Source organism: Thunnus maccoyii, chromosome 17 (assembly GCF_910596095.1).
Source record: "Thunnus maccoyii chromosome 17, fThuMac1.1, whole genome shotgun sequence".
Lineage (NCBI taxonomy): Eukaryota > Metazoa > Chordata > Actinopteri > Scombriformes > Scombridae > Thunnus > Thunnus maccoyii.
The window spans coordinates 15,095,806-15,120,010 of NC_056549.1; the positions used below are offsets into that span (position 1 = coordinate 15,095,806).

Below are 24,205 nucleotides of genomic sequence, written 5' to 3' on the forward strand. Positions count from 1 at the left end.
TCAGGTTTGAGCTCTTTACTATATTTTTTGGTGATAAATGTTTTGCTTTGCTATTCTTTGTTGATTTGTGATCATATGTGAACGAAATGAATTCTACAAAGTTTGGGCACAGTGATCTTTGACCTCTTTTAGAGTCCATGCCATAAGAATGTAGCACTGAGTGATATGACAATCTCAAATATGTGTAGACTGCTTGCTGGAAGACTGACAAAATAGGTTATTTATATACAACTTTCCGAAGATGGCATTATTATGTTGATACAGATCAACATAAATGTTTAGATAAAGGCGCTTAACTGTCTTTCCTTCCATGAAATGAACGGGTGTTAGAAGTTCACAGCTGATGGTGATACTGATTAAATGTCCCAGCTAGAAGGAAATGTCATCACCCCCATAGAAACATTATGTCCTATACTGAAACAATGTAAAATAATTAATATGATGTTCAACTCATTGAAAGCTTGTGTAGTCCTCTGTTAATAGTGTGTAGAAATTCTGACCCCCTGAAATAGTAAATATCTGTAATCCTTGGTGAGTTCCAAGGCCCTTGTCAGGTGCCTTTCAGAGTTTTTGGCACAGCTGGACTGATATTTCTCATGTGATGGCAGTACTACACTTTTGCAGACAATCAACACTAAACCTTGTCAGTAAAATAAAGCACCCCTGGCTATAGCCTGTTGGACTATTTTGGAGTGAACAGACAAAATGCTCTATATTTATCTCTATTTATTTATGTTCTTATAGACTTCAATAATGAAAAATCACTATAGATTCATACACCAAACTCCTAACATGGCACAAGGGGATTACTACCATGCATCAATAAGCAGTAAAATTTGTATATTGTTCAAGATATCTCCATTTTGACACTTTTTGTATTTATTCTTGCAGAATTTAATATAGTAACTGAAAGGGATTCAATGTGTAACCAATGAAAACTTTGTGGTTAATCAGTCAGTATTTCGAGTTTTTCACATTTTGTACTTATTACCCAACTGTATTGTTGAAAGGAAGTTTCCTTTTATCTGTTGAATGAAAATAAATAATAGTAAGAGTAAAGCGGTTGTGTGGTCATCGGGCTGTGGCGCACTTTCAGCAATATTCATGCGGCGGGAAGTCTGATGAGGCATTCCTGGGATGTCTCCAAGCAACCAGAACCTGACGCAACCTCCCCGCCCCTCCTCCGGTAGATCTCTGCTCAAAAACAAGTGGACCGAGGAGCAGCGGAGGGGATAACAACAGAGGTGGCCCTCACTGATGTGTATGCTCGTACTGAGGGTGCCAGACAACAAGTTGGACTTCAGCAGGGAAATTCCGATAAGGTGAGCCAGCCATCACGCAGTAAGTCTTACAGTAAGTGTCTCACCTTGCTGCATGGTGTCTGGAAAGCTCGAGGAGGTTGAGATGATTGGCTGCTCACGTGCAGAAAATGTGGACGCAGCATCCCTCGGTGTATTCTTGCATGACGGTTTTGGAGTATGTTAAACTTCAACCCCTAAATGTCGCGTTAAGCTTTAGACTCTAATATAGAAATGATATTTTCTGAAGAAAATAACTAGAATCTCCTGAAGTGGTCGTATGCTGAGAAAAAATAATTGGGCTAAATAAGTAGTTTCTCAATTAAGGGCTTAAATGAGAAAAAGTTAATGAGAAAGTAAACTTTTATATCCCAGCATGCTCTCTTTTGTTGGCTAGACTAGAACTACAGTAAGGTTTTATGAATTCAATTCATCTAATCCAGGAAAGAAAACAAGCTAAAGTTGTATTTCTGTTGTTTTAGCAATTTGTGCGTTTTTTATTTTTTTATTTGTACCATAAAATAGTTATTTATGAAAAAATATATTTTATTTGTTAAACAATGTTTACTTTGTTCACTGTATGTACTTGTGTATTACAGTGGTAAAATCTAACAGTAGGAAATGTGATTTGACTGAACACTTGACATACATATCATAAAAAGGTATCTTAGATTAAGTATCTTCAAAAAAAAAAGAATTAAATTCATCCCTCCTTTTCTGATTATGTGCACCTAGAAAAGAGCACCTGTTGTTACTGATGTCTAATATGTCTTTATTGTGACTGGTTTAGGCTGTAAAAGTGGCACACTTTGAACTACAAACTGTTTAATTAAGTTCTGATGTCATAATAAAGGAATCCAATACACCACGGTAATTTGGTGTTTATCTTCATGAATAGCTTTTGTGTTAAAGTCAGTTCTGTGGGTCAACCTGTGAACGTGTTGATGATTTCTATTCTTACATATATCTATATCAGCACATAATAAATTAACTTTACAGTTTGAAATTCAACACCTCTGAATGGAGGTCATATTGTGGATTGGAAAGATAAACTATAAAGCCGAATTAGTTCCTATGAGGTTATGTTTGTTATATAGACACGCAAGCATGTTCCAGATAGAAGAGCCAGACTTCCTGCTCTTTGGCCAGACCAAATTTTGGCATTTCTTAGTCCAACACCACAAAATAAATTTCACTGGTGTGGCAACAGTGCAACTTGATGCTGCTGAGCAGTTAAATTCTGTATTCAGTCCTTGAAACCAGAGGAATGCACAGTATGGGTGATGTTTGGATGCCAGTTGAGACATTTGGATAATGGGGATAAATGGTCTTTTTTTCCCCTTAGATGTATCAATGTTGTTATTTGCTCCAGGATGCATTTGATATACAGGATGTAAATTTGAGCTCCCCTCACTTAAAGATCTCCTTTTGCTCTATTAAAAGTGTCTGGGTTCATTAAAAGTGCCTCTTAAATGATCGAGCAACCAACAAGAAGAGAATTGAAATGAGTGTTTTACAGGTTTATAATCTGTATTTCTTTATAATTCATAATCACTGCTCATTTCATAATACTTGCATACAACCCCCCCCCCCCCCCCCCCCCCCCCCCTTCCTTCTAAACATCTTAGCTTTGCAGTTCTTAACCACAACCTAAACCACTTCCTTACTGTACATACATGGTCTTTACAAACCCTTTAAAAATGCATGTGGCATGGATTTTTCACCACCTTCTATGGTCTCCTGTAACAATGTGGTCTCCAGAGACTGACTGATTCCTGTACAGAGTAAAGAGAGGATCCTTTCCCAAGCATTCATAAGTCAGCTACTGTGCACAGTCAGAGGTCTATTTTACCTTGCAAAACAGCCAAGCCTATCATTAGATACAAGGGCAATGACTTCACCGCTGGTCTGCTGTGCCCATTATGGAATAACTGAGCACTAACCACTTATTGAGTGTTTGAAGACTGTGTAAGAGGACACTGTGCTCATGAGCCTGCTTTTGCTGGAGCTTCCCTTGGTACGGCTGCTTGCTATATCATGTAAGAGGCTGTAATACAGATTTAGTTTGTGTCTTTATGTCTTTCCAAAGGGCTTAGTGTTTCTAACATGTGCTTTTGGATGCCATAGTCAGGTAATTGCTTACAGATAGTATTTTAACTGCTGCTGTAATTGATCGTAACCATGTCTACTGAGGAGTACTCAAATATGCCCATAATGTACAGGATCTGTTAAAGTCATTTTTTAAACATGTCACTTAATGTATGTTGGCCGTAAAAGAGCAAGAATGTCAGCCAGTTGGTCCCACTGCCAGTCATCTGTCACTTTACTTCAGTTGAGGCGATGAGATCCGAGGACAGGAGGTGGAAAAATTGCTGATTCATTTACACTGCCTGTGTCGTTGCTATGGAAACGATTTGCTCCCGTTAAATGAAAAAGTCCTGGAGGTGTATGCCCCCGAGTCTGCTGATCCTCTATTATCTGATATGTGAGAAGCCGATCACTCAATCTAAATCGGTTTACAGAATTGGGCAGAGAAAGTACACAAACTTTAATTATACTCGTTAATCTATCCTGTTACACGGCTAAACCTGCCAAAGTTGAGGTGTCTTTTTGTCAGGCATCGTGTTAGATTCCTCGCTTGACATTTGGAGATGGTTGTCAGTCAGCAAATGTTTCATAACTTGCATCTTTTCTCTTCTACAGCTCTGAAGAGTATCTGCTTCCAAAACACCAAAGGGCAAATCAAATCAGTTTGAAAATTTACTGCACTGACAAGAACAGAGACACAGGAAGGACAAAAAGCAATGTCCTTCAGTAACAACAAAAGAGACTGCCAATGAAGAACATTTATCATTATTTTCCTTTACGTTGACACACTTTTGAGGAGCTTTTTGTAGTCAGGGATGGAAGCACGCTCAGCTCCTCCTCAGATCACGGTGGACGGTGCTAGTGTCCTGGAGGAAGCAGAATGTGAAGAAGATGTGGATTTGCCTACAGATGACCATCTCATGACCTTGAAGGCCTTGACAGAGAAATTAAGACTTGAGACCAGGAGACCTTCTTACCTGGAATGGAAAGCCCAGCTGGAGGCAGAGAGCGTCAGAGAGTCGGGAACTAGAAAAGGCCCGATCCAAGTAGAGCCTGAAGGGAAGCGAAGAGACACACTCGAAGAGACTGTAGCAAAATCTGATGTGAGTCGGTGCAAGCTGCCATCAGGTGTTTTGAAGGGATTTGGAAATATCGACGAGGCTCTCAGTTGGCTCAGGAGAGAGCTGGTGAGGCACTTCAAAGTTGTTTTGGTACTTAACCCCAAAAAGCTTTATAATGTTGCAGTTAAAGGCCAGAAAGAAAATAACTTCTTGCTACTTGGCTAAATTGAACAATATCCAATTACCGGCCAGAAGAATCCCATTCAAATTAGTCAGTGAGATTGATTGGGACTCAGGCAATAGCATTTCTTACACACAGTTTCTGCAAGTGTAATCACTTTTACTCTGCTCAATTACGCTGCACATTCAGCCACGGTTCATAAGTTTGTACTGAGCACGCAAAGAGGCATTGGCAGAGGCAGACTCACACAGAATGTGGCCACAAACATTTTGCACAGACAGTGGACAAGAGAGATAATTGTGATCTTTGCACAAACATTTGCACATAGACAGTGGTCAAGAAAGAGATAATTTCTAGAGAGTTTATGCTGAGAAACTTGTTTGTGGATGTCCTACTGAGTTTTCTTTTTAGATTTTGTCACACAGTAAGGACTGTAGGCAAAGACCTCCAGTGAATTTGCATCATGTAGACAATGTAGAATCTGTTGTTAACATCAGATTTAGAGCTAAAGTCAGTTCAACATATTAAAAATTGTGTTTATTGCAATAGTTGGACATTTTGGGAATTAAACAAGCACTCTTTTCAACACCATTCTCATGTTTGTACAGTAAATTTGAAGCTACAGCCAGCAGACTGTTAGCTTGGCGTAGCATTAAGACTGGGAACAGCTAGCCTGGTTCTGTCCAAAGGTAACAAAATCTGCTTACTACTGTAGTGCCTCTGTAAGTCACTAATTAACACCTCCTGTAAAACCAGAAATCATTGTTTTCACACTTCAGTTCTCGTACGGATTAAACAAACAAGATTGTTAATTACTGGGCTTTAGACGTGTTAATAGGTGGTTTGGTTACATTCAGACAGAGCCAGGCTAGCTGTTTCCCCCTGTATACAGTCTCTATGCTAAACTAAGCTAAGTGGCAGCTGGTTGTAGTTTCATATATTGCACAGACACAAGAGTGGTATTGATCTTCTTGTCTAAGTCTCCTCATTATTATATAAATGTATAGGTACAGTATATATTTTTATATTTTTAAAAATTGCAGATTAGTCTATCAGGTATTTTTTAAATGAATTATTTATAAAAAAAAAAAAAAAAAGGCAAACAATACAAGTTACCAGATGAGCTTGAAAGTTTATGTTTGACCTTGGAAACAGCAGCTTTACAAGAACAAAAAATTTGCAGGTAAGTAAAAGGTCAAATTTGCTTGTTGTTTCCGAAGCTCTCAACCACATCTCATGGTCTTCCTCCGTGGATGGAGTTACTAAATTTTCATTGATATGGTTTAGCTGTTATAACCATATATGATTAATCCGCTTAAGAAGGCCACAAGATGTGGTTGAAAGCTGTGAAAATATCAAATAAGTTGGTCCTTGTGTTGAGAATTTCTTTGTTGCGAGATTTCTAAGAAATATTTACCTGCAACCAAAAGAACAATAGTATTTTTTCCTGTTATTTTTACCTGACTAAACATTTATTCAGTTACAAAAGTTGTAGTTGATTAATTGACTAATTAAACTGTCCATCTTTGTCTTTCCTCTCACAGACAGACATGCGCTTACAGGACCAGCAGTTGGCGAGGCAGCTCATGCGGCTTCGAAGCGACATCAACAAGCTGAAGATCGAGCAGACGTGTCACCTGCATCGCCGGATGCTTAATGATGCCACCTTTGGCCTTGAGGAGCGGGACGAGCTGTCTGACCTGCTGTGTGAATGCCCCGTCACCCCAGGCCTTGGCCTCTCTGCCCCACTGCGACTCATCGGCGTCACCAAGATGAACATTAACTCTCGCAGATTCTCACTCTGCTAGTGGCAGTGATAGAACTTCAGTCAGGGAGTTGTGGATAAATACAGCCTGTCTTATACTATCTTTACTCCACTGCAAAACACCAGATTGTGGTGAAATCCTTTGTGCATTTAGGACTCGACCACAACGTTGTGAGGATCAAACTAGACATAAACCCTGTTTTACAGTTCCTATAATGAAAGAGAGAGATTTAGGTAATGTATATTATTTAGCTAGAATAGTTTAGTAAGTACATATATAGTGTTTTTGCCACTAAACTGTACACGGCAGCTATACTGTACACAGCAACATCTCTGTCTTAAAACCACAGCAGATTTTAGACCTGCAGGCTATCATGACGTGAAACAGAATATTTGCAGTTTTTAAACTAAAGAAAGGCAATCTCAAGTTTATTCCTGTCCACTTCTAAGCCAATGATTTGGTTGTTTCCTGGGACTTAAGCGCTTTCTATCTACAAGCCTAGATTTATCAAGCACATATAACTATTTGAATACATTTTTAGTGCATACAGTCCTCTCTATGATGCTATCAGTGGAGATAAGAAACTTAATCTCTTGGTTCCATGTCCTGGATCTTGATCTAAACATTTTGTGCTTTTAAAAAGATGCCTTATTATTGATACAAAATGTACAATTTAAATCCAATGCATATTTTAGTTAACGAGTAGTAGTATAAATTTAGAAAACAATGCTGTTTTGTAGAATATGGTTTTGTAGAATATGGTTGAAATTATATTTTATTTGTAATGATTGTGAAATTGCACTAGTTGGTATGATGGTTTCCAGTCCTCTGTTTTCTTCTTTTAAGTAAGGATGTCTTGAACAGTCTTGCCTTTTTTTATGCTCTAATTGTTGAGCTCCAGCCAGGAAGTAACCATTTAAGAGGGCATTGTCTGTTTGGAACAAGAACGCAGCTCAGTTTTGTGGATAAACATTGAATTATAACTCATCTAGATATCTGTGTGTACCAAATCACATGGATACGGGCCATCTTGTTATGTCGGCAGTTATAATGGGATATATAATTGGAAGTAACCTTTTATAACTCATCCTCCAAACAAGAAATTGAGGTCGTGAAGGTTTGCATTTGAACTGTGGGAGTATGAAATTTGAGCCAAGTATAGTCATTGTGCAGTTGCAGGGTTTGAGATACCATTCGTTGTGGCCCAGATATACTATAAATCACAGATTTAAAGCTCTCACACACTGACATACACATCTAATTTGGTGACCACAGGAGTGAACACTGGACACTGAAATGACAAGATTAACAATGTTGTCCACTCCTAATGTCCCAACATTATGATATTATGTTTCTGTACTAACACAATACTTGCCCCCCCCCCCCTCCCCTGACCACCCCAAAGCAGTGAGGCACAATGCCACTTACCACCTGGCAAGAAAACTGCTACTGCTACAGTATGTCAACTTGATCTTGTGTTACTAAGCCTCTAATCGAATGGAAAATACTTTAAAACTGGTTCAGTAAAACATGATATCTTAAATGGTTCGTTGTAAGTGCTAGTAGTATGTTTTCACGAATGTACTGGAAATAAATAATCCACCAAGAGATCCATGGATGCATTTAATTTGCTGTCATCTCAATAATACCACCAATGGTATGTTTTCTTGCGGTAAGACCTGCCACTCAAACACAGGATAAGAAGGGAGTCTTTCACCAACACACTTAACTTCAGTAGGTATTAAGGTGTTCACTGAACCATGGACAGATCTTAGGAATGACGCAGCAATCACTTGGAAGTTGAAGGCAGGGTATGTCTAAGCTAAAGACCTAAAATCAGCTATCTGGAGGTCATATCTACTCTCAGCTTTTTTAAATGACTGTTGTTTCAGGGTTCCTTGTGATAGATAACATCGCACAATAACAGACGCTTAAACTTTGGAAAAATGACATGACACATCCAGGGTCTCTCACCTTCTTTCCATAAGTGAGCCTCTCTGTCATTTTTGTCCTAATGCTTTTGCACAAGAGCTTGTGTAAACAGTTGGGAAAAGCCCGGGCCCCCACAGCTTTGATTATGTGTGAAGACATGAGCATGGGGGTCATGAGTTTTGCATGTGAGACTCTGTACCCCATTCTCTGATCCTTGTGTCCCTCTCCATCTGGAGGGCCTGAAGTGGCAGGTCATGAATAACTTTGCTGAGCCTGAGATTTTCATGCATGAGCTCCAGCTTTATGTGGGCTTATTGCTGCTGAAAACCGCATCTCCTTTAGACTGAATGGCTGCCAGAGGGGCCGTCACATACATAATCTATTGACCCGCTAGTAACCCCAAAGTGGTTTAATTTAATTTTTTCTTATTATATTTAAGTTATTGCAATTACAATTGCAATATTGCAATTACACTGCGTGCTGCACAGCAATTTTTAAATCCAAGAAATAGTTTTGGCTGTGCTTGTTTACTCGACTCCAGTTCTGCCCAACAGCTGTCCCTGGAGTTTTCCATTTTATGAATTTCATGCTTATACCATCTCATTTGCATGACAAAATGACTCGACAAGCATAAAATCAAGTGCTATCTCTGCTGCTGGACCATGAAGACCAGATACTGTATCTCTCTCTGCTAAAATTAGGCCACGAGAGTTTAAATAATTAGTTGGTTTTAGGGTGATTTGGACCACAGTTATAAAAGATACCTCAATGTTGTCCATTCACTTCAAGGGAAATTAAGATCAGGATTTGTATTTATTCTGAAAATAAGTAGTCAGTTTTCCTATCTTTCTTTTTGTCTTAATCAGGACACAACTTGTTTAACTAGGGCTTTTTTTTTATCTGATGTTCATGACACCTCCAGGAATATAACAGATGTGACACCACAGAGTTGCAGTTCTCAGTGTGACTGAGCTGTAATTTCAAGCATGAACAGCAGAGAGAGAGAAACCTCATCAAGGTGAACCACAGGGTGAGACTGGCGAGAATCCCAGACTGTGCCTCACGCTGAGCATTTGTATAGAGGCGTCTCAGTACATCCCATCTCAGCAAAGATTAACAGTAAGGGTGAAACATTTTTGAAGACGAGAGCACCACTGCCCAGAGGAGAGCACAATAAATAGACATGGGGGTTTAACTGCAGTATTTTAACTGGTAGGTTATTCATCAAAATTGGTTATTTTTGGATACTGACTTGGATGTTGTGATGACAAAATTTCCTATTCCCTCATTTATGACTCTTAACAAAGCTAGAACTTTTTTTTTTGACCACTCTATGGAAAACTTTTCGCCAGTAATAGCACTCTTCATTTTTAATTGTGTGGAAATAAGAGCTGAATCGGACTGTTTCTGTTGGAGAAACAAGGCGCATTGCAAACGCATGAGGCTTCAAGCTTGACCACACAATTAAACCCCTGCTGTGTCCACACACTGATTCTGACTGTAAATTGTTGGAAAATAGATTTATAAGGTCAGGGGAACGTTTGGCCTGGCTCCTGGACACATATTAAACATGTCCAGGAGCAATAAGAAAACCCTATAACTTTCTCAGTGAAATATTAATTTGGGGAAAAAGCCCCTGACTTGCAGATTCCTTTTCATTTTGGAGTGGGCTGTATGCGCTGTGTAAGATTCAGTTGGCGGGCAGTAGGTTTCTTAAGTGAATCAAAAGTTAGTGGTTTGTAACTATTTTTCAGCACTGGAATTGGTTGTTTAAGGCTCACAAGCCTTTTGATTTAAGTTCTGTCCAATCAAAGCAAATCAAAAGAAAAAAAAAGAAAATCAAAAGCAGTTAAATGTTTCTACATAAATTTAATTCTTAAGAAACTCATTTGAAGTGACTGAAATGTTGAAATGATGGATATTGCGTGGCCCAGTAGCCTACTGGTTAAGACACATGCCACATAACATTTGTTGGATGTCATACCCCGTCTCTCTCTCCCCATCGTTTCCTGTCTACTTTCTACTGTCACTGTAATAAAGTCTTAAAAATAGACTCCCAATATATATATATATATATATTTATTTTGGATGCAACTACTGGATGAATGGCCATGAAATTCTGTACATACATTCATGATCCCCAGAGGATAAATCCTACTGACTTTAGTGATCCTCTGACTTTTCCTCTAGTGCCACCATGAGGTACAAATTTTTGGTTTTGAGTGAAATATTTCAACAACTATTGGATGGATTGCATGAAACTTACAGTGGTACAGACATTCATGTTCCCCAGAGGATGAATCCAAATGACCTGGGTTATCAATTAACTTTTCATCTAGTAGCATCATCAAGCCAGCTTTTTTTATTTGTCCAATATTTTACTTTGGTTTATGACTAAATTCCTGAAAAATGAATGATATTCCCACCAGCTGTACTGTAGTGCTAATTAGCTAACATTAGCATGATTCAGCAGTAAATGATGGTAAAGATGGTAAACATTAAAGGATAGGTTCACATTTTTTGAAGTGTTGTAAAACAACAGTCAGGTGCCCATATTAACACTGAAAGAGTCATTTGTCATTTTGAAAAATGCATTTAAAGGTTTATCAGAGGCTTATATGAGGCTTCAGCAGTCTGAGTTAGTCATATCAAGTGGATATCTGCCATATTTCCAGTCTTTTTAACATCAAATTGATTATGATTATGGCAAAAAAAAACCTATTTTAATGTTCATTTTGGCACCTGATTATTGTTTTCAGACAAAGAGAAACTGTGAACCCATCCTTAAACTTCCTAATATATCAGCATGTTAAAATTATTGTGGAGTTGTTCGCATGCTGACATTAGCATTTAGCTCAAAGCACAGGCTAAAGTGACACACTTTCATTCTTGACTACAGTAACCTTTTCAGTGAAACAAGCAATAAGAAGGCTCAACAAGCTAACACCAGTCTGATGCTTCTTCATGAGGCATGTTCATGCAACGTGATGGAGGCACTCGTTACAGGGGCTACGGCCGTTAAAAAAGATAATTGTCAAAGTCTGTAAACCAGCCTGAGATCTTTTAATGACTTAATTAAACCAAATGATCTATGTAATAATTACTTGCTTCGAACAGAGCACAATGGAGTGATTCTGTTCTGTCTAAAATTGGATTAGGATGAGAATTTACAGAAAGCCAATTAGGATTCCTTCAAGTAGTGTGAGAAAGCAGACGCAGTTCAATTACACTGAGACCAAGTCAAAAACAATAATTTACTCTCCCTCTTTACCAGAACAATGATGCAACATTGTCACACACGGGTAGAACTAACCAACAAAAGTCTGCTTGTGCGATGAGAACGAATCCAGATTTGCACCGTGAGATCATAGGCTTCTTGATTATCTCATCCTTTTGTTCGAGGCAGACAGCGTCTCAAGCCAAAGAGCCTTTTTGAGCCCAGGTGTAGTGTTCCAGTCTGTACGTGCGCTCCTATAACCCTGCTCCATTCCCATAAAAAATATCTTTTGATTCCAGTTTGTTTTATACGTGTAAACTTTGAGAAAAATCTTATAAAAGTTGATCGTTGATGGAAATCACACACAAAATCACAAAAGACCTGGTGAGTGGCTTTATAGAATGGAATGTGCTCAACTCGAGTTGTCCTGCCAATTTCTCGTCCCTCAGACTCACAAAACTAATCCCTAACTTTGAGGGCATTCAGCAACATCCAGCATGATTGCTTTGATGAAACTCAGGCTGAAGTTCCACTGCAGCTTAGGTGCATCCAAGCAAATGACCAGTCAGAGAGGATCATAATCAGCCCCTTCTGTCAGGTTTTGTTCAATGAAAAGATCAAATTAAATGAGAAGTCTCGCTTCAAACTGCATGCCAGAGAGCACTGATAATGCTGCAGACAGGTGTGAAAGATCATAATCACCTTGGTGTTGTGAAGTAACAAAGATTACAACAGACACTCGGTGTAAAGTAGCTGTTATTTAATAACCATTTGCTCGACAACTGTAGTTACAGTTCATAATTCCGTGTCTGTGTGTGACAGACAGTTGGCAGCAGTACTGCAGTGTAAAGGCACAATGACAGATACATGTAATGTCACGAGACAGAACAAGATGAACTGCATGAGTAGAACAAAAAAAAAACATCACAATGTTACATCAGCCATCAGCTAACTGGCTTTGTCAAATACAGTCCCCACTCAATCACTTCAATTGAATGAGAATTTTTTTTTGTTTTGTTTTACAGCATTTCCTTGGTCAGTTTGAATAAGGCAAAAAAATATATATAAATGAGTAAACACTGATAAATGATAGTGTAAAACAAAGTGGTACACAAATCTTACTGAAAAACAAAACTATATATAGCAAAATGTTACACTCTCACAGCAACACATGAATGTGAAATAAATGAAGAAAACTAAATTTCTCCTGGTGGATGAAGCTGATTGACCTGTAATAATAATAATAATTAATAATAATAATACAAAAGCAAAAACCAGTACAGCCTCAGTCTTAACCTTCTAAAAACAGTCTCAAAGATTTTCGCTACATTGCTGACAGCAGTGGCAGATACTGCCAATAAATGAGTACAAAACCAAAGAAATCTTAAAAATATAATCAGAGGCAAATGCAAAAATAGCCAACTGACTGCATGTCATCTACAAGGTCTGCATAAGTGCATTTGTTGACTTCATGTGTTCGTGGGAATAGGTTCCTTGAGAGCTTAGGGGACTATGAAGCATCCTCTTGACAATTAGAGGAAAATACAATTAACCAAATCTTATTTCAGTGCTAAGGATCACCTTCATCTGATCCATTCAGCTCATGTCCACAACCGTTAATGTGAGGAGTGGCTTTCAGTTCACGTCCTCCCCTTTGTTCACCACGTCAGGGAGTCACTCCCTCCTGGTCCATACTGCAGCCAAGGGCTTCAATGTCATTACTGATATCGGTGATCATACGGTCCCATTCGTCACCCTCGGAGGCCTCCTGGCCCTCGTCCGAGGCCGCGCTGTCGCCGCTTCCTCCTGCTGCTCCGTTGCCGTTGGTGGTGGAATCGGAGGCGGAGCTGGCCGTACGTCGGTAACGGCCGAAGCTGTCGGTGATGATACCTCGGCCGTCTTTGACGCCGATGGTCTCGAGGAAATTCTCAAAGTGCTGGCTGTCCTTCTCTGGTATGAAGGGTCGCAGGCCTGCAGGGGACAAGGAAAAAAGTTTTTACTGTTTTGAAGGTTTAATGCGTATGATCATTAACTGTTTACAATATGATTTCAAATGCTACATCCAAATACAAACATGTTTGTGTCACATTTAATGTAACAGAACATCAGCAGCAGGTGCACATTAGTGAGGAGACAGCATTGCTTATTGGTTACTAATGTGTCACTATGGTGTCTTGCAGAGAGACAAAAGTGAGCCTTTGCTGACGTAGCCACCAAGCAAGACTGTTGTCCGCTATTTGCTACATACACTTTTCATCAGCATCTGAATCACAATTTGACCAGATCAGTAAATCAATCCATTTTGGGAGCAGTAGGACATATTAGTTTATATCCATGTGTGATTGGATGATAAAAGTGGCACTTAAAACACAGATGTATTCATGACCACAATTTAGACAAATATAATATCCTGGACAATGAACAGAGCAACAGGTTCATAGACGCATCTGTTATCCATCACTATGTGACATCTGGTTATGTTTTGATAAAACTTGTTTTATGTACGGCTGGCTATTTCACGCAACCATTAACACAGTAAACACAGTTCCAAGATGGATTTTTCTTTTTTAGTATGCTGTAGTGCTCTTCTTACAAGTCTTACATGTCTGGATATTTTTTTCATTAGATCAGTGATCAGATGATTCACACTGTTAATGAAAAAACAAACTAATCTCATATGACATGACCTCAATCCTATAAAACTAAAAAAAGAGTCTGGAAATCAAAACATGGATCAATGAGACTTTTGCAAATCTCTGTGCAGCCATTTGACTTTGACAATTCAAGCCAGATTTAGTGCTTGAATTTCTCAAGCGGTCAAAATGAAGTCTACCTATGCGAGACTGCATCTTTTACTTGTGAGAAAATGAAGAGTAGTCGTACCGAGTAGAAGGAACTTCCTGCTGTCCCCATAGAGTTGTCGAAGGTTAATACAGAACTCATGGATGGAGGAACCGTTCCGGTATTCATGGAGCAGAGTAGCAAACTGCTGGATCTCCTGGGATGACAGCTTTGTCCGCAGCTGGAGGGGAAAGGAAATTAAATTTAAAAATGAATAAATTAATTAACCAAATATCAGCTTGTAAAAATGGCCTTAGCAGAGCTTTTTTACTAATGTTATTCTCAAAAAGTGAGGGTTAGACAAAGAAAGACATGGTGAGATAGTCATACTGTGGTCATGTAGTCCTGAAGCAGCTCTGCAGCTGTGGTACTGAGCTCTCCTTCACTCGCGGTCTTCGTCTGAGGTGAAGCTGGGGTGGAGGCTGATGGGGAGTTCCCGTCTGCCTCCATTGAAACCTGGAAAGGACTGAAAGAAGAAGTTGTAAGTGACGAGCAGCAATGTAAACAACACTTTCAGTGAAGGTGTCAAAATTGTTCTTGATCACTGTGCCTGAAATGCAAACCTTTCATTGAGATAACACTCTTCAACTGAGTACTTACAATGTGCTGGCGTCTGCTTCAAATGCCTCCTTAACATCCACTTTGCTTGAAGAGTCATCTACAAAATGAAGGTAATGGGTATTTACAGGTTCACAGCAGACTACTGCTCTGAAATTTCAGTAACTTGGCAAGACTCCAAAATCTGTTTTCTGTTATACTACAGTACTTATCCAAATCAAATTTAGCTCAATCTATTTGATATGCTTATTTAACAAATAATATCAATAATCTTTTAAACGTGCATTTGTGGTATTTTTGTTTGATTGCTGATTGGTTCTTTTCCTTACCGCTGTATAGAGAAAGGTGTCTGGTGGGTGTAGTTGCCCCATCAAAAATGGCTCTGTCCAAGAAGTCGATGGTTGATTCTGTGTAAACAATCTGAAAGACCTGGCTGAGCAAAAGACACAGCTCCTCTGCTGCTGCCTACAAGACAAGGAAAGCAGAAGTAATTAACAATGCACTCTTTTTTTTTTTTTTTTTTTTAATATACATTTTTTGGGGCATTTTTTTTTTGCCTTCATAGGATAGCGACAGTTGAGAAATGACAAGAAACAAAGGGAGGGAGAGACAGGGAACAATATGCAGGTCCGACACCGGAAAGGAACCTCGGACGCTGCAGCCATGCAGCACACGTCCCAACCAGCAGGCAACCAGGACGCGCCAATAATGCGCTCTTTAGTAAAAACCAAGACAGCACAGACGGATCTTTTTTTTTTACAATCATGTTGGCATTATCTTCAAATACTGTAACATCATTTGAAATGATCCCTATGTCAGATCGGTGACAATTTCTGGTCAACATATCAGTAAGAACACGTGAAGAAACAGCTGATTATGAAAGCAATTCCCAAAAATAAGTAACTGCTGTCTACTAGAAGTCAGCATCCGTCTCATTGTACAGACAAAACTGCATTTTTGAGGATCATTTATGCAGTTGATTCACGTTCAGCACTGCAACAACATTTCGTATTTTAAAGCACTCTCAGCAAGTCAATTTGGAGAGCACTGTGGTTAACAGGGCGTTGTTCTCACCCATTTCACCAAACTCAACTAAAGGAATAAACTCAGCAGATTTCCATTTAGCTGCTGCAAAACATGTTTGTTGTTAACACGGCCTAACAGCAACAACAACCACAAAAAACAACTACCTTATTATCAACTGCCAACACAAGCAGACAGCAGACTTCCACAAGCACAGCTCCACTTTCTGATAAGGAGCTCAGGGTCTGAGATTTGTTGAGATCGGGACACGAGCTGGGGCAGGGAGAGCCTCCTGACTCCTGGGCTGAAAAACACAGAAAAATAAGTTTGATTATTCATCTGTAGCCAACTTAGCAGGCAACATTTTTAACATTTTTGATATATGAATTTTTTGGGCCACATTATTTGAGTAATTTCTCATTATTGCAGTTTACTTTCCTGGAAATATGTCAGTTAAGCATTTGTTTTAAATTGGATTTTACATAATCAGATCCTCATTGGTCCCTGTTAATTAACTTGTCCTTGGGCAATGCCACTTCTCTGTGTATCCTTGTACCCCTATCATTTGAACATCTCAGCTCTAACAGGAACCTGTATATGTTTTTGTCTCACCTGTTTTGATCACCACGAGGTGCAACGAGTCATCCCTGATGTAGGACACAGCAGCAATATCATGGATGGGCACTCTCAGGATGATGTCCTCTCCGTCGCGCCACACGAGCTTGATGTTGTACGCCGACAAGCTCACCACTGCGTCCTGCTCTGATGTCAGCTGGCCTGCCAACTGATGTGACTTCTGAGATAGAGAGGCATATAGTGCGGGTAATTATACATGTTATGACATGATTTATACATACCATATGTGACAACTCAAATATTGAATTCATCATAAATAAATATATCTATTAAAGCTTTTATCAACTCTTTGTTTGCATAAACAGAGCTGTGAGTATTAAGGGAATTTCATTTGATGTTATTATTGATGTCAGTTATGAAAAATATATCAAACAGTTGAAAAACATAGAGAAAGAGAAAGAGAAAGAAAAAGAAAAAGAGAAAGAGAAAAAGATACTTACCCTTGCATTGTCAATGAGCTGGAGGACTTCCGTCCGACTTGATGGGTTCAAGTATCCTGGAACTGATGTCAGCTGCCCCAAGTACTGAACAGAGGAGAACACGCACTAAATTAAAGAGCTGAACACAAATCCTGAGCTGTGAATTATCACCAACTACCAACAAAGCAAAAATAAATAACCCAATATGTCAAAGAACAAAAGATGAATCTGTTATCTTCTACTAACAAACTAGCGCCACAACATTTTCAGTGTTCAGTTAGTTGATTTATAACTCTCCTGCTTCTACTCACTTTAACTTCCTTTTCAATGTAGTCGTTAAGCAGGATGTCAGGGTCGATGCGGTGGTCAGGCTGAGAGAGTGAGAAGGTGTGGAGGGCCCTACGCTCGGTGGCCTTCTCCTGGGCCTTCTTGTCCCTCCCCTTCTCTCCTTTCAGGAAGACTCGCTTGAATGGAGACACGATGCCAGGCTAGTGAAGAAAGACAAAGAGGGCAGGGTAGAGAGAAATTAGAATATTGTCGTGTTTGTGGTAACAAAACAGGAATCGGTCTCTGCTTTTGTCGTTGAAAGATGAGATTTAGTGAGTGTGGATATGTAGCATGTCAAACTCTCTAAATTATAAGCCACTGATCTCTGATTCTCTGCAACAGAACATTATGAATGATTACAGGATTTCAGATCCACAACACATGTGTGATGTAATTGCGAAGGGCTGGCAACACAGTAAAGAAACTTCCCAAAAAACAAGAAGCTATATCAAACTTCTGCTGACTGTGCTACTTGCATGCCTAGTAATTTCTGCTTTCTCTGACCATGCTGTTAGCTGCAGGGTAAAACACAGCAGATGGACTCTTTGAGAGTGGAAATGTATAGCCCTTTGTGTTACCTGAAACACGTTGCTCAAATGTCGACCATAGCATGTGCAAAAAGAAACCGCATTTTGTAGCAAGCAAGTAGCAAGTAATAAAAAAGGCATTCAAATCATCAAAGTCATCAATTAGCTCCTATATAAAGTGGTACAATGTCAACATTGTGTCGCTGGATAAGAGCTCAGTGAAATTTTGTCCATTATGTCAACTCTGCAAGTATAATAAAAAGCATGTTTCTAGATCCGAAGTATTTCTTTTTAAAAAATGAAAGCCTACCTCGTTCTCCATGAAACCACACGCTAGAAGACACGTCTATTCGACAACACGCATGCAGCTTGACTGCGGATGCTGCTCCGCTCACACTGTCTAAACTAGTCACCTGTTGCCTCCACTCACACAGAGTGACAGTTGCCAACTGGTGAGAGACATACAGGATCAAACAAAGGCTAAGTGTTTGTGTGTGTGTGGGGGGTGTGACCCCTCACAAAGGAAGAGAAGGAAAGGGTGTCTGTCTCTTTACACCCGTGCAAGAACAGGAAGGGGACCAGCCACGACTTCCTGTGATGACACGTGCGTTGGTGCTTTGAATATCGAAACTCTTAAAAAAGCTGCAGCGGACTTCTCGTTATTTTGAACATTGCTGCAAAGACAAAAAGGGCGTCTGTGCAGCACACCACATCATTTGATTTTATTGTGATTTGATGATTGTTTCCTTCACTCACTAACTCACTCACTCAAGACCCAGCTCTGCCACTGAAGGTTCATACACAATACACATCACTGCTAAACCACAGACATAAGACTGTGTACATTCTTACCACAGAGCTCACATTTGCAATAATCTTTACCAGAAGCAAGTCAAACCTATGTTGACAAAACATCACAAATGCAGCAGAGGTGAGAAAGTTGCATTTGAATCTTACATCCTACGTACAATTCGTTTCCTGCCTGATGTGCTGACATCTGATCCCACGGACTTTAGACCCCACAGAATTGCACAACCTATGACCAGTGCATTATTTAACAGCACGTAGCTCCAGAAGACAGGTGCATTAACATTGTATGGCTTTTACTAGTGAAATGTGAGACATGAGCTACTGTAGCTGACCCCAGTGAATGGCCTTAAGATGTACAGGTGCCTTTTTTGGTGGAAGTCTGTTTGCAACGAAACAAATTATGCTTTCTTTGTGCCGTGATGGCCTGAATGACAACAAGTGTATATGGCCTTTCAAACTTTATTCAACTCAGGACAATGTAGGAAAACTTAGACCGAGTGTGAGAGGAGTCATGTTGTTGTGTGGAGCATGATGAGACAAGGAAAACACAACTAGTACAAGCAGCTGCTTTCATGTTGTTTTGTTTTAACCGAATTTAGTGTAAAACAACTGGGTATAAGAATGAAAATTCAATCATACAAATCATTACCACACCTGAACGTTTATGAAGAGCTATTCACAGTGAAGCAAGCAGTCAAAATTTGAATGTTCATATACATTAAGCAACCTGTTTTGCCTCATACACAAACACAATGCTCAAGTTTCCCACAGTGGCCTCAATGTAAAACTGTATGACTTGCATTTCAAGAAATACTCTGCAGAACCTCCATTACATTAAATTCTTCTTCGCTGTTGTTGAATTGTCAGCATTTGTAAAGGCGCCGTTTGACATAGAAGCCTCACCGTCAAAGATTTTACTTCTACTGTTCGTCTATTTTGAGAGATTACCGCTCCAGCTGGGCTGAAAATAAACACATGTAATGTATGTTTGAGTCAAGACAGTCTACATCCTGCTATATTCCTGTCAGGTAAATCAGCTGTAAATTTCCCCAGAATCTCCAGATATCTTTGACAATTACCAGACTTCGTCATGTTATCAGAGAGTCAGAGATTTCACTTGAACCTACATAAAAATATAATGCTCCTTACAGTGAAAATAAAAATACATCTGGGTTAAACACTATTCACTATCACCACCAAGTGGCACAAACAAGAACTGTATGCACTGGTGGCAGTGAGCCCTAAATGACCAGTAAGTCTTAAACCTTGCCAACAAGACATCAACATTACAAGTTCATTCTTGCACCAACACAGTCCTACAGACTAACAAAAAGAAGTCATTATAATATTACTCAGTGACAACACTGATCAGCATTGAAATGAACAGAAAAAAAGTAAATAATTTTTCTCCACCTAAGGATATATGACTTTTCAAAAAAACATTTGAAAACATACATTATGAATCTATTTTTAATTTGTCGCCACAAGAACCATAACTAGGCAACATATCATTAGTGATAACATGTTTTGAGAGGATTTTTTGTAGATTTTGGATTAGTTCATATGACTGGCAAAAGAAAAAAAACATTTCCTTGCCACAACAAGCCCTCTGAGTACCAGGCTATCACTTCATTTCCGTCCCAAAACTTCCCCTCCCACAAAGAGGAGGAAGAATTAAGTGGGAAGTAGCAAGTGTTTTTGTCGTGGAAAAATGATGGTATGACTACAGCATAATCATAACAAAGATTTTGACCTCAAGACACTTCACTTCTCATTATGCTGCTCAGTCTGAGGGCTTGCCCTTTCAGTTTCCTCCAGTGCCAAGAGGCTTAACAAGTTACAAGACACAACAGGGATAGAAGACAAAGGGATGTCTCTAAAGGAAATGTCAACTATGTGTCTGAACATGAAGATCTGGAAGCTGAATCATTAGGTAGTATGTGCACTGTATGTGTGAGAGTGGGCAGGATGACTGACACTGATAACCGCTGCCTTTGACAGCTGATGTTGAGCTCACTGGTCTTCCACAACCCACGCCTGAACATAACAATGAGAGTTATGACTCCAGGAAGCCTGCGTGTGCTTTCATTATGTTTTTAAAAATGCTGTCACTGCGGTAAAAAGCCTTAAAACGGATAATACACTGCCCTAAATAATACAACAACGCCCAATTATTTCCTCTACATTTACCACTATCAACACTCACAACATCTAAACATATTCCAGTGGACTACGGAGCAGGGTGTGCTAAAGCTGGCATTTAGACAGTCATGACAAATAAAAACAAAGTCAAGCTCATGCTATCGCTGAAATTAAATTGTAACTTGAAACAGTTCACTGTCTCTTTTAAGCCCAATCTGACCATGATATCATTCCCAATGGCTTAATCACACGTTCCCCATTTAACGTTACGCTGTTTGATAGAAAAGAAAGTATCTGTGTCACTGTTATCGTGAGTGTTTTGCCCCCGTCAGCCGCTTTACTTCAACTGATATTTGGCTAAACTTAGCCTGGTCTGACTAGCTAGCACGTTAGCATGCTACAGTTGGTCAACTTGTGGACTGAAAAGTATGGTAGTTACCCGACTTGCCTTTTTCACTTTTTTCACATCATCCTCCATTTCTACGTAAAGGTCCTCTTCTTCATATTCACTTCTGGGTGGAGATCCGAGTGAGACAAGACATATCTTGCGTCGCTTTTTAACCAGCACTCATCCGACAAGTAGTTAGCCTGCTAGCCTATCTTAGCCTAGCCTTGACTAGCCTAGCCTAGCATTGATAAAGTGATGCCCGAATTTGAGCTGATAGCAAAAACGCCATCCTCATTTCTGCATTATACCTCAACCATCAGAGAAAACGCCGGCGTCCCACCAATATCAAAATGGTGTGTGCCGTAGTGCAGCTAAAACTAGCTAAAGAAATAGTCTGTAATGAAAACAAACTCGGACAAAACTGTCAAAACTTTTCAATCGTGCCGCCATTTTGGGCGTTGAACTGTGGTCCAGCATGCTTTGCTTTGCACACAGCAGCTGCTACTGTAGTATAATAATAATAATAATAATAATAATAATAATAATAATAATAATAATAATAATAATAACAATAATAATAACAATAATAACAACAACATTGACAAGTGGTTAACCCTGAAAAAATAATGTGATGTCATTTTCAAGTATTTGAAAAAATAATCAGTGTATTCAATGACCTATGAATAATAGCCATAAATGCAATTGACAAGGATTCATTTCTGCATATAGGTGAGTATAGTTTAGTACAGTATAGTACAGCACAGGATAGTATAGTATAGTATCTTCTATCTTTGTGTTAATTGTTTAATGTTTGCTTGTTTGTTTGAATCATAGACTTTATGGTTTGAATAGACTACTGGCAGCCCCCACCACTTTTAACAGCTTTAAGAATGTATACATTTTCATAATAGTTTGAAATGTTTATACTTCTGTTCAAATTCTCTAAATCACTAAATTATGCATAAAACTTGCAGGCTTTTTTACTTGTCAGAGCAGGAACAGCACAGGTGGCCTCCTTCCCTTTAAGTGTCCCAGTAATGAACCCACCTGTTGATCCTAAATGTAATTCAGCTGTTATTAATGTTCTTAATTACATCTGTGCTTTTTCTTCTATGATGTGTTAAAATATCATGGCCGGGTTCTGGTTCAAATGGGGCATTTATGCATCTGTCTCTCCATCTTCCTGTCATCTTGCCACTGTTAAGGCATAAAATAAGAATAATATGTTAAAAAATGATACAGATGTTTATCAAAACTAAAACTATAATGTTAACAATGTAAAGGGTTTTTTTGTTAGGCATTTTCCCCTTTATTGGACAGTTAAAGCAGTGTACAGGCAGACAGGAAATGAGGGGAGAAAGAGAAGTGTGTGACATGCTAAAAAGGTCCCTGGCTGGAGTCAAAGTGGGGATGTTGCAGTTTTATGTACCTTAACCATTTGGCTAACAAAGTTTTGAACGTTAGCTTGTGGTCATATGCTCACTTACTGACAATAACATGTTAAAATGCTTGCATGCTATTCAGCATGTAACCTGCAGCACATTAGCATGACACTGATGGGAATCAGCATGTTGGCATGAAAGTCTCAAGGAAACACATTGCCAGTCAGACTGCAGTCAGTGATTTATCCTCTGGGGATCTGCACCAAATTTCAAATTAATCGTTATTGCAATATTTTGTTCTGGACCATCAGACCAACATGGCCACCCCTAAAGATTTTTAATTTATGTGGACAGAATTTCTTAATTTTCACTGAACAAGTCAGTGACATTGTATCACTGAGTGATCATTAAACACAGATGATGAAGGATAATTGTGTACATAATTCATTGTTACACCTAAGGCTGTATTTTAATTAGTTTCATGTTAAGGAGGCAAAAGATACTATATGACTGAGAATGGTGCGAGGGGAATAATGCAGCACTGAACACATGTACAGTAAATGCATCAGCATTTTTTACTTTCTAATTCTGTCCTATTGATCTGTCTGTATTTTTTCTTTCTTCTCTTTTATATATTTTTCTGTGTGTAAAGAGGTAACGGGTATTGTGGCTGCTAGTTGTTTCAAGTGTTTAGGGCGGTCAGTAAATGTCACTTTGGTGGCTTCTCAATGTGTTTGGTCTGTGCTCAATCATGAAAATACACTTACAACTGGCCATCAATGCAGGTAATGATGTAATATGAGTAGGATCTTCTGTAATGTTGTGTTTTGGTCTGTGGGGCCTTATTTGGCTTTTATTTATATACAGTATAAAATTATTCCACATTCCTCATTGACTCCAGACTCATTCTCCAGATATCCACTGTCCCTGTGCTATGCACTTGTGTCACCATCTATATTATAAGTATTTTCCTAATGTGCAAAGGAACATACTACAAAAAACACACACGTGTTTCCACTTATTTTGTCTGATTAGCCTTTTCTCTGGTTGATAATTATTTTCCTGTTTATTAATTTCCCTTCTTAGGTTGGAACACTTTCACCAGTATTATCCTTAGAGCATAAGTTTGGTGAGATCACGCACACTCATGCCCAGCATAACTCCACACAACTTCAACCTAATCAGCCAGAATAAGTGAAAACACCTGTGTCGGAGTGCAGAGACTTTAACACGCTCAATTCTAATGCTAATCTCGAGCTAAGACATGCACTCTAAGGCATTATATTAGAACACAGTCAATGAACCTCCCCCCCTTTCTTACTCTAGCAGTGAAATAGTCTAAAGTGTGTTACATCATACATCACATCCTACACTGTTTGTACTGCAACCATTTTCATCATTTGAAATGTGAAACATGCATGTAAATACAGTACTAAAATATTGCACTTTCAAATACTATATTTATTTTTCTCTTCTGGGATGAACAGTCTGATATATGAATCTACAGTAAGGCTTAACATTACATTTTCAGCATAATATTTCTCTTTTCATCTAAAAACCAAAACATACAAAAAGAACTTTAGCACCATATGTTATTAATAATATTCAT

General features: G+C 39.0%; 2 protein-coding genes across 5 annotated transcripts; one reads left to right on the top strand and one right to left on the bottom strand.

Annotated features, from left to right (window-relative positions):
* Positions 1-1,116: 1,116 nt before the first annotated feature.
* On the top strand, positions 1,117-8,000 carry fam167ab (family with sequence similarity 167 member Ab). Of its 2 annotated transcripts, none has more exons than XM_042390986.1 (3): positions 1,117-1,322; positions 4,002-4,573; positions 6,173-8,000. In XM_042390986.1, the coding sequence occupies exons 2-3, from the start codon at positions 4,202-4,204 to the stop codon at positions 6,434-6,436; spliced, it is 636 nt and encodes a 211-aa protein (XP_042246920.1). In that variant the 5' UTR covers positions 1,117-1,322; positions 4,002-4,201; the 3' UTR covers positions 6,437-8,000. The 2 variants fall into 2 exon arrangements, with proteins under 2 accessions (XP_042246920.1, XP_042246921.1); XM_042390987.1 differs by having other exon boundaries at positions 4,002-4,489.
* Positions 8,001-12,288: 4,288 nt separating this feature from the next.
* On the bottom strand, positions 12,289-21,683 carry ccm2 (CCM2 scaffold protein). 3 transcript variants are annotated; one of them, XM_042391140.1, is made up of 10 exons: positions 21,275-21,683; positions 17,332-17,508; positions 17,042-17,125; positions 16,578-16,761; positions 16,133-16,269; positions 15,272-15,407; positions 14,985-15,042; positions 14,715-14,850; positions 14,427-14,565; positions 12,289-13,514 (listed from the first exon to the last, which is right to left on the bottom strand). In XM_042391140.1, exons 1-10 carry the CDS (start codon positions 21,302-21,304, stop codon positions 13,210-13,212), a joined length of 1,386 nt encoding a protein of 461 aa, XP_042247074.1. In that variant the 5' UTR covers positions 21,305-21,683; the 3' UTR covers positions 12,289-13,209. The 3 variants fall into 3 exon arrangements, with proteins under 3 accessions (XP_042247074.1, XP_042247073.1, XP_042247075.1); XM_042391139.1 differs by having other exon boundaries at positions 21,266-21,683; XM_042391141.1 differs by lacking the exon at positions 21,275-21,683 and adding an exon at positions 18,185-21,229.
* Positions 21,684-24,205: the final 2,522 nt, after the last annotated feature.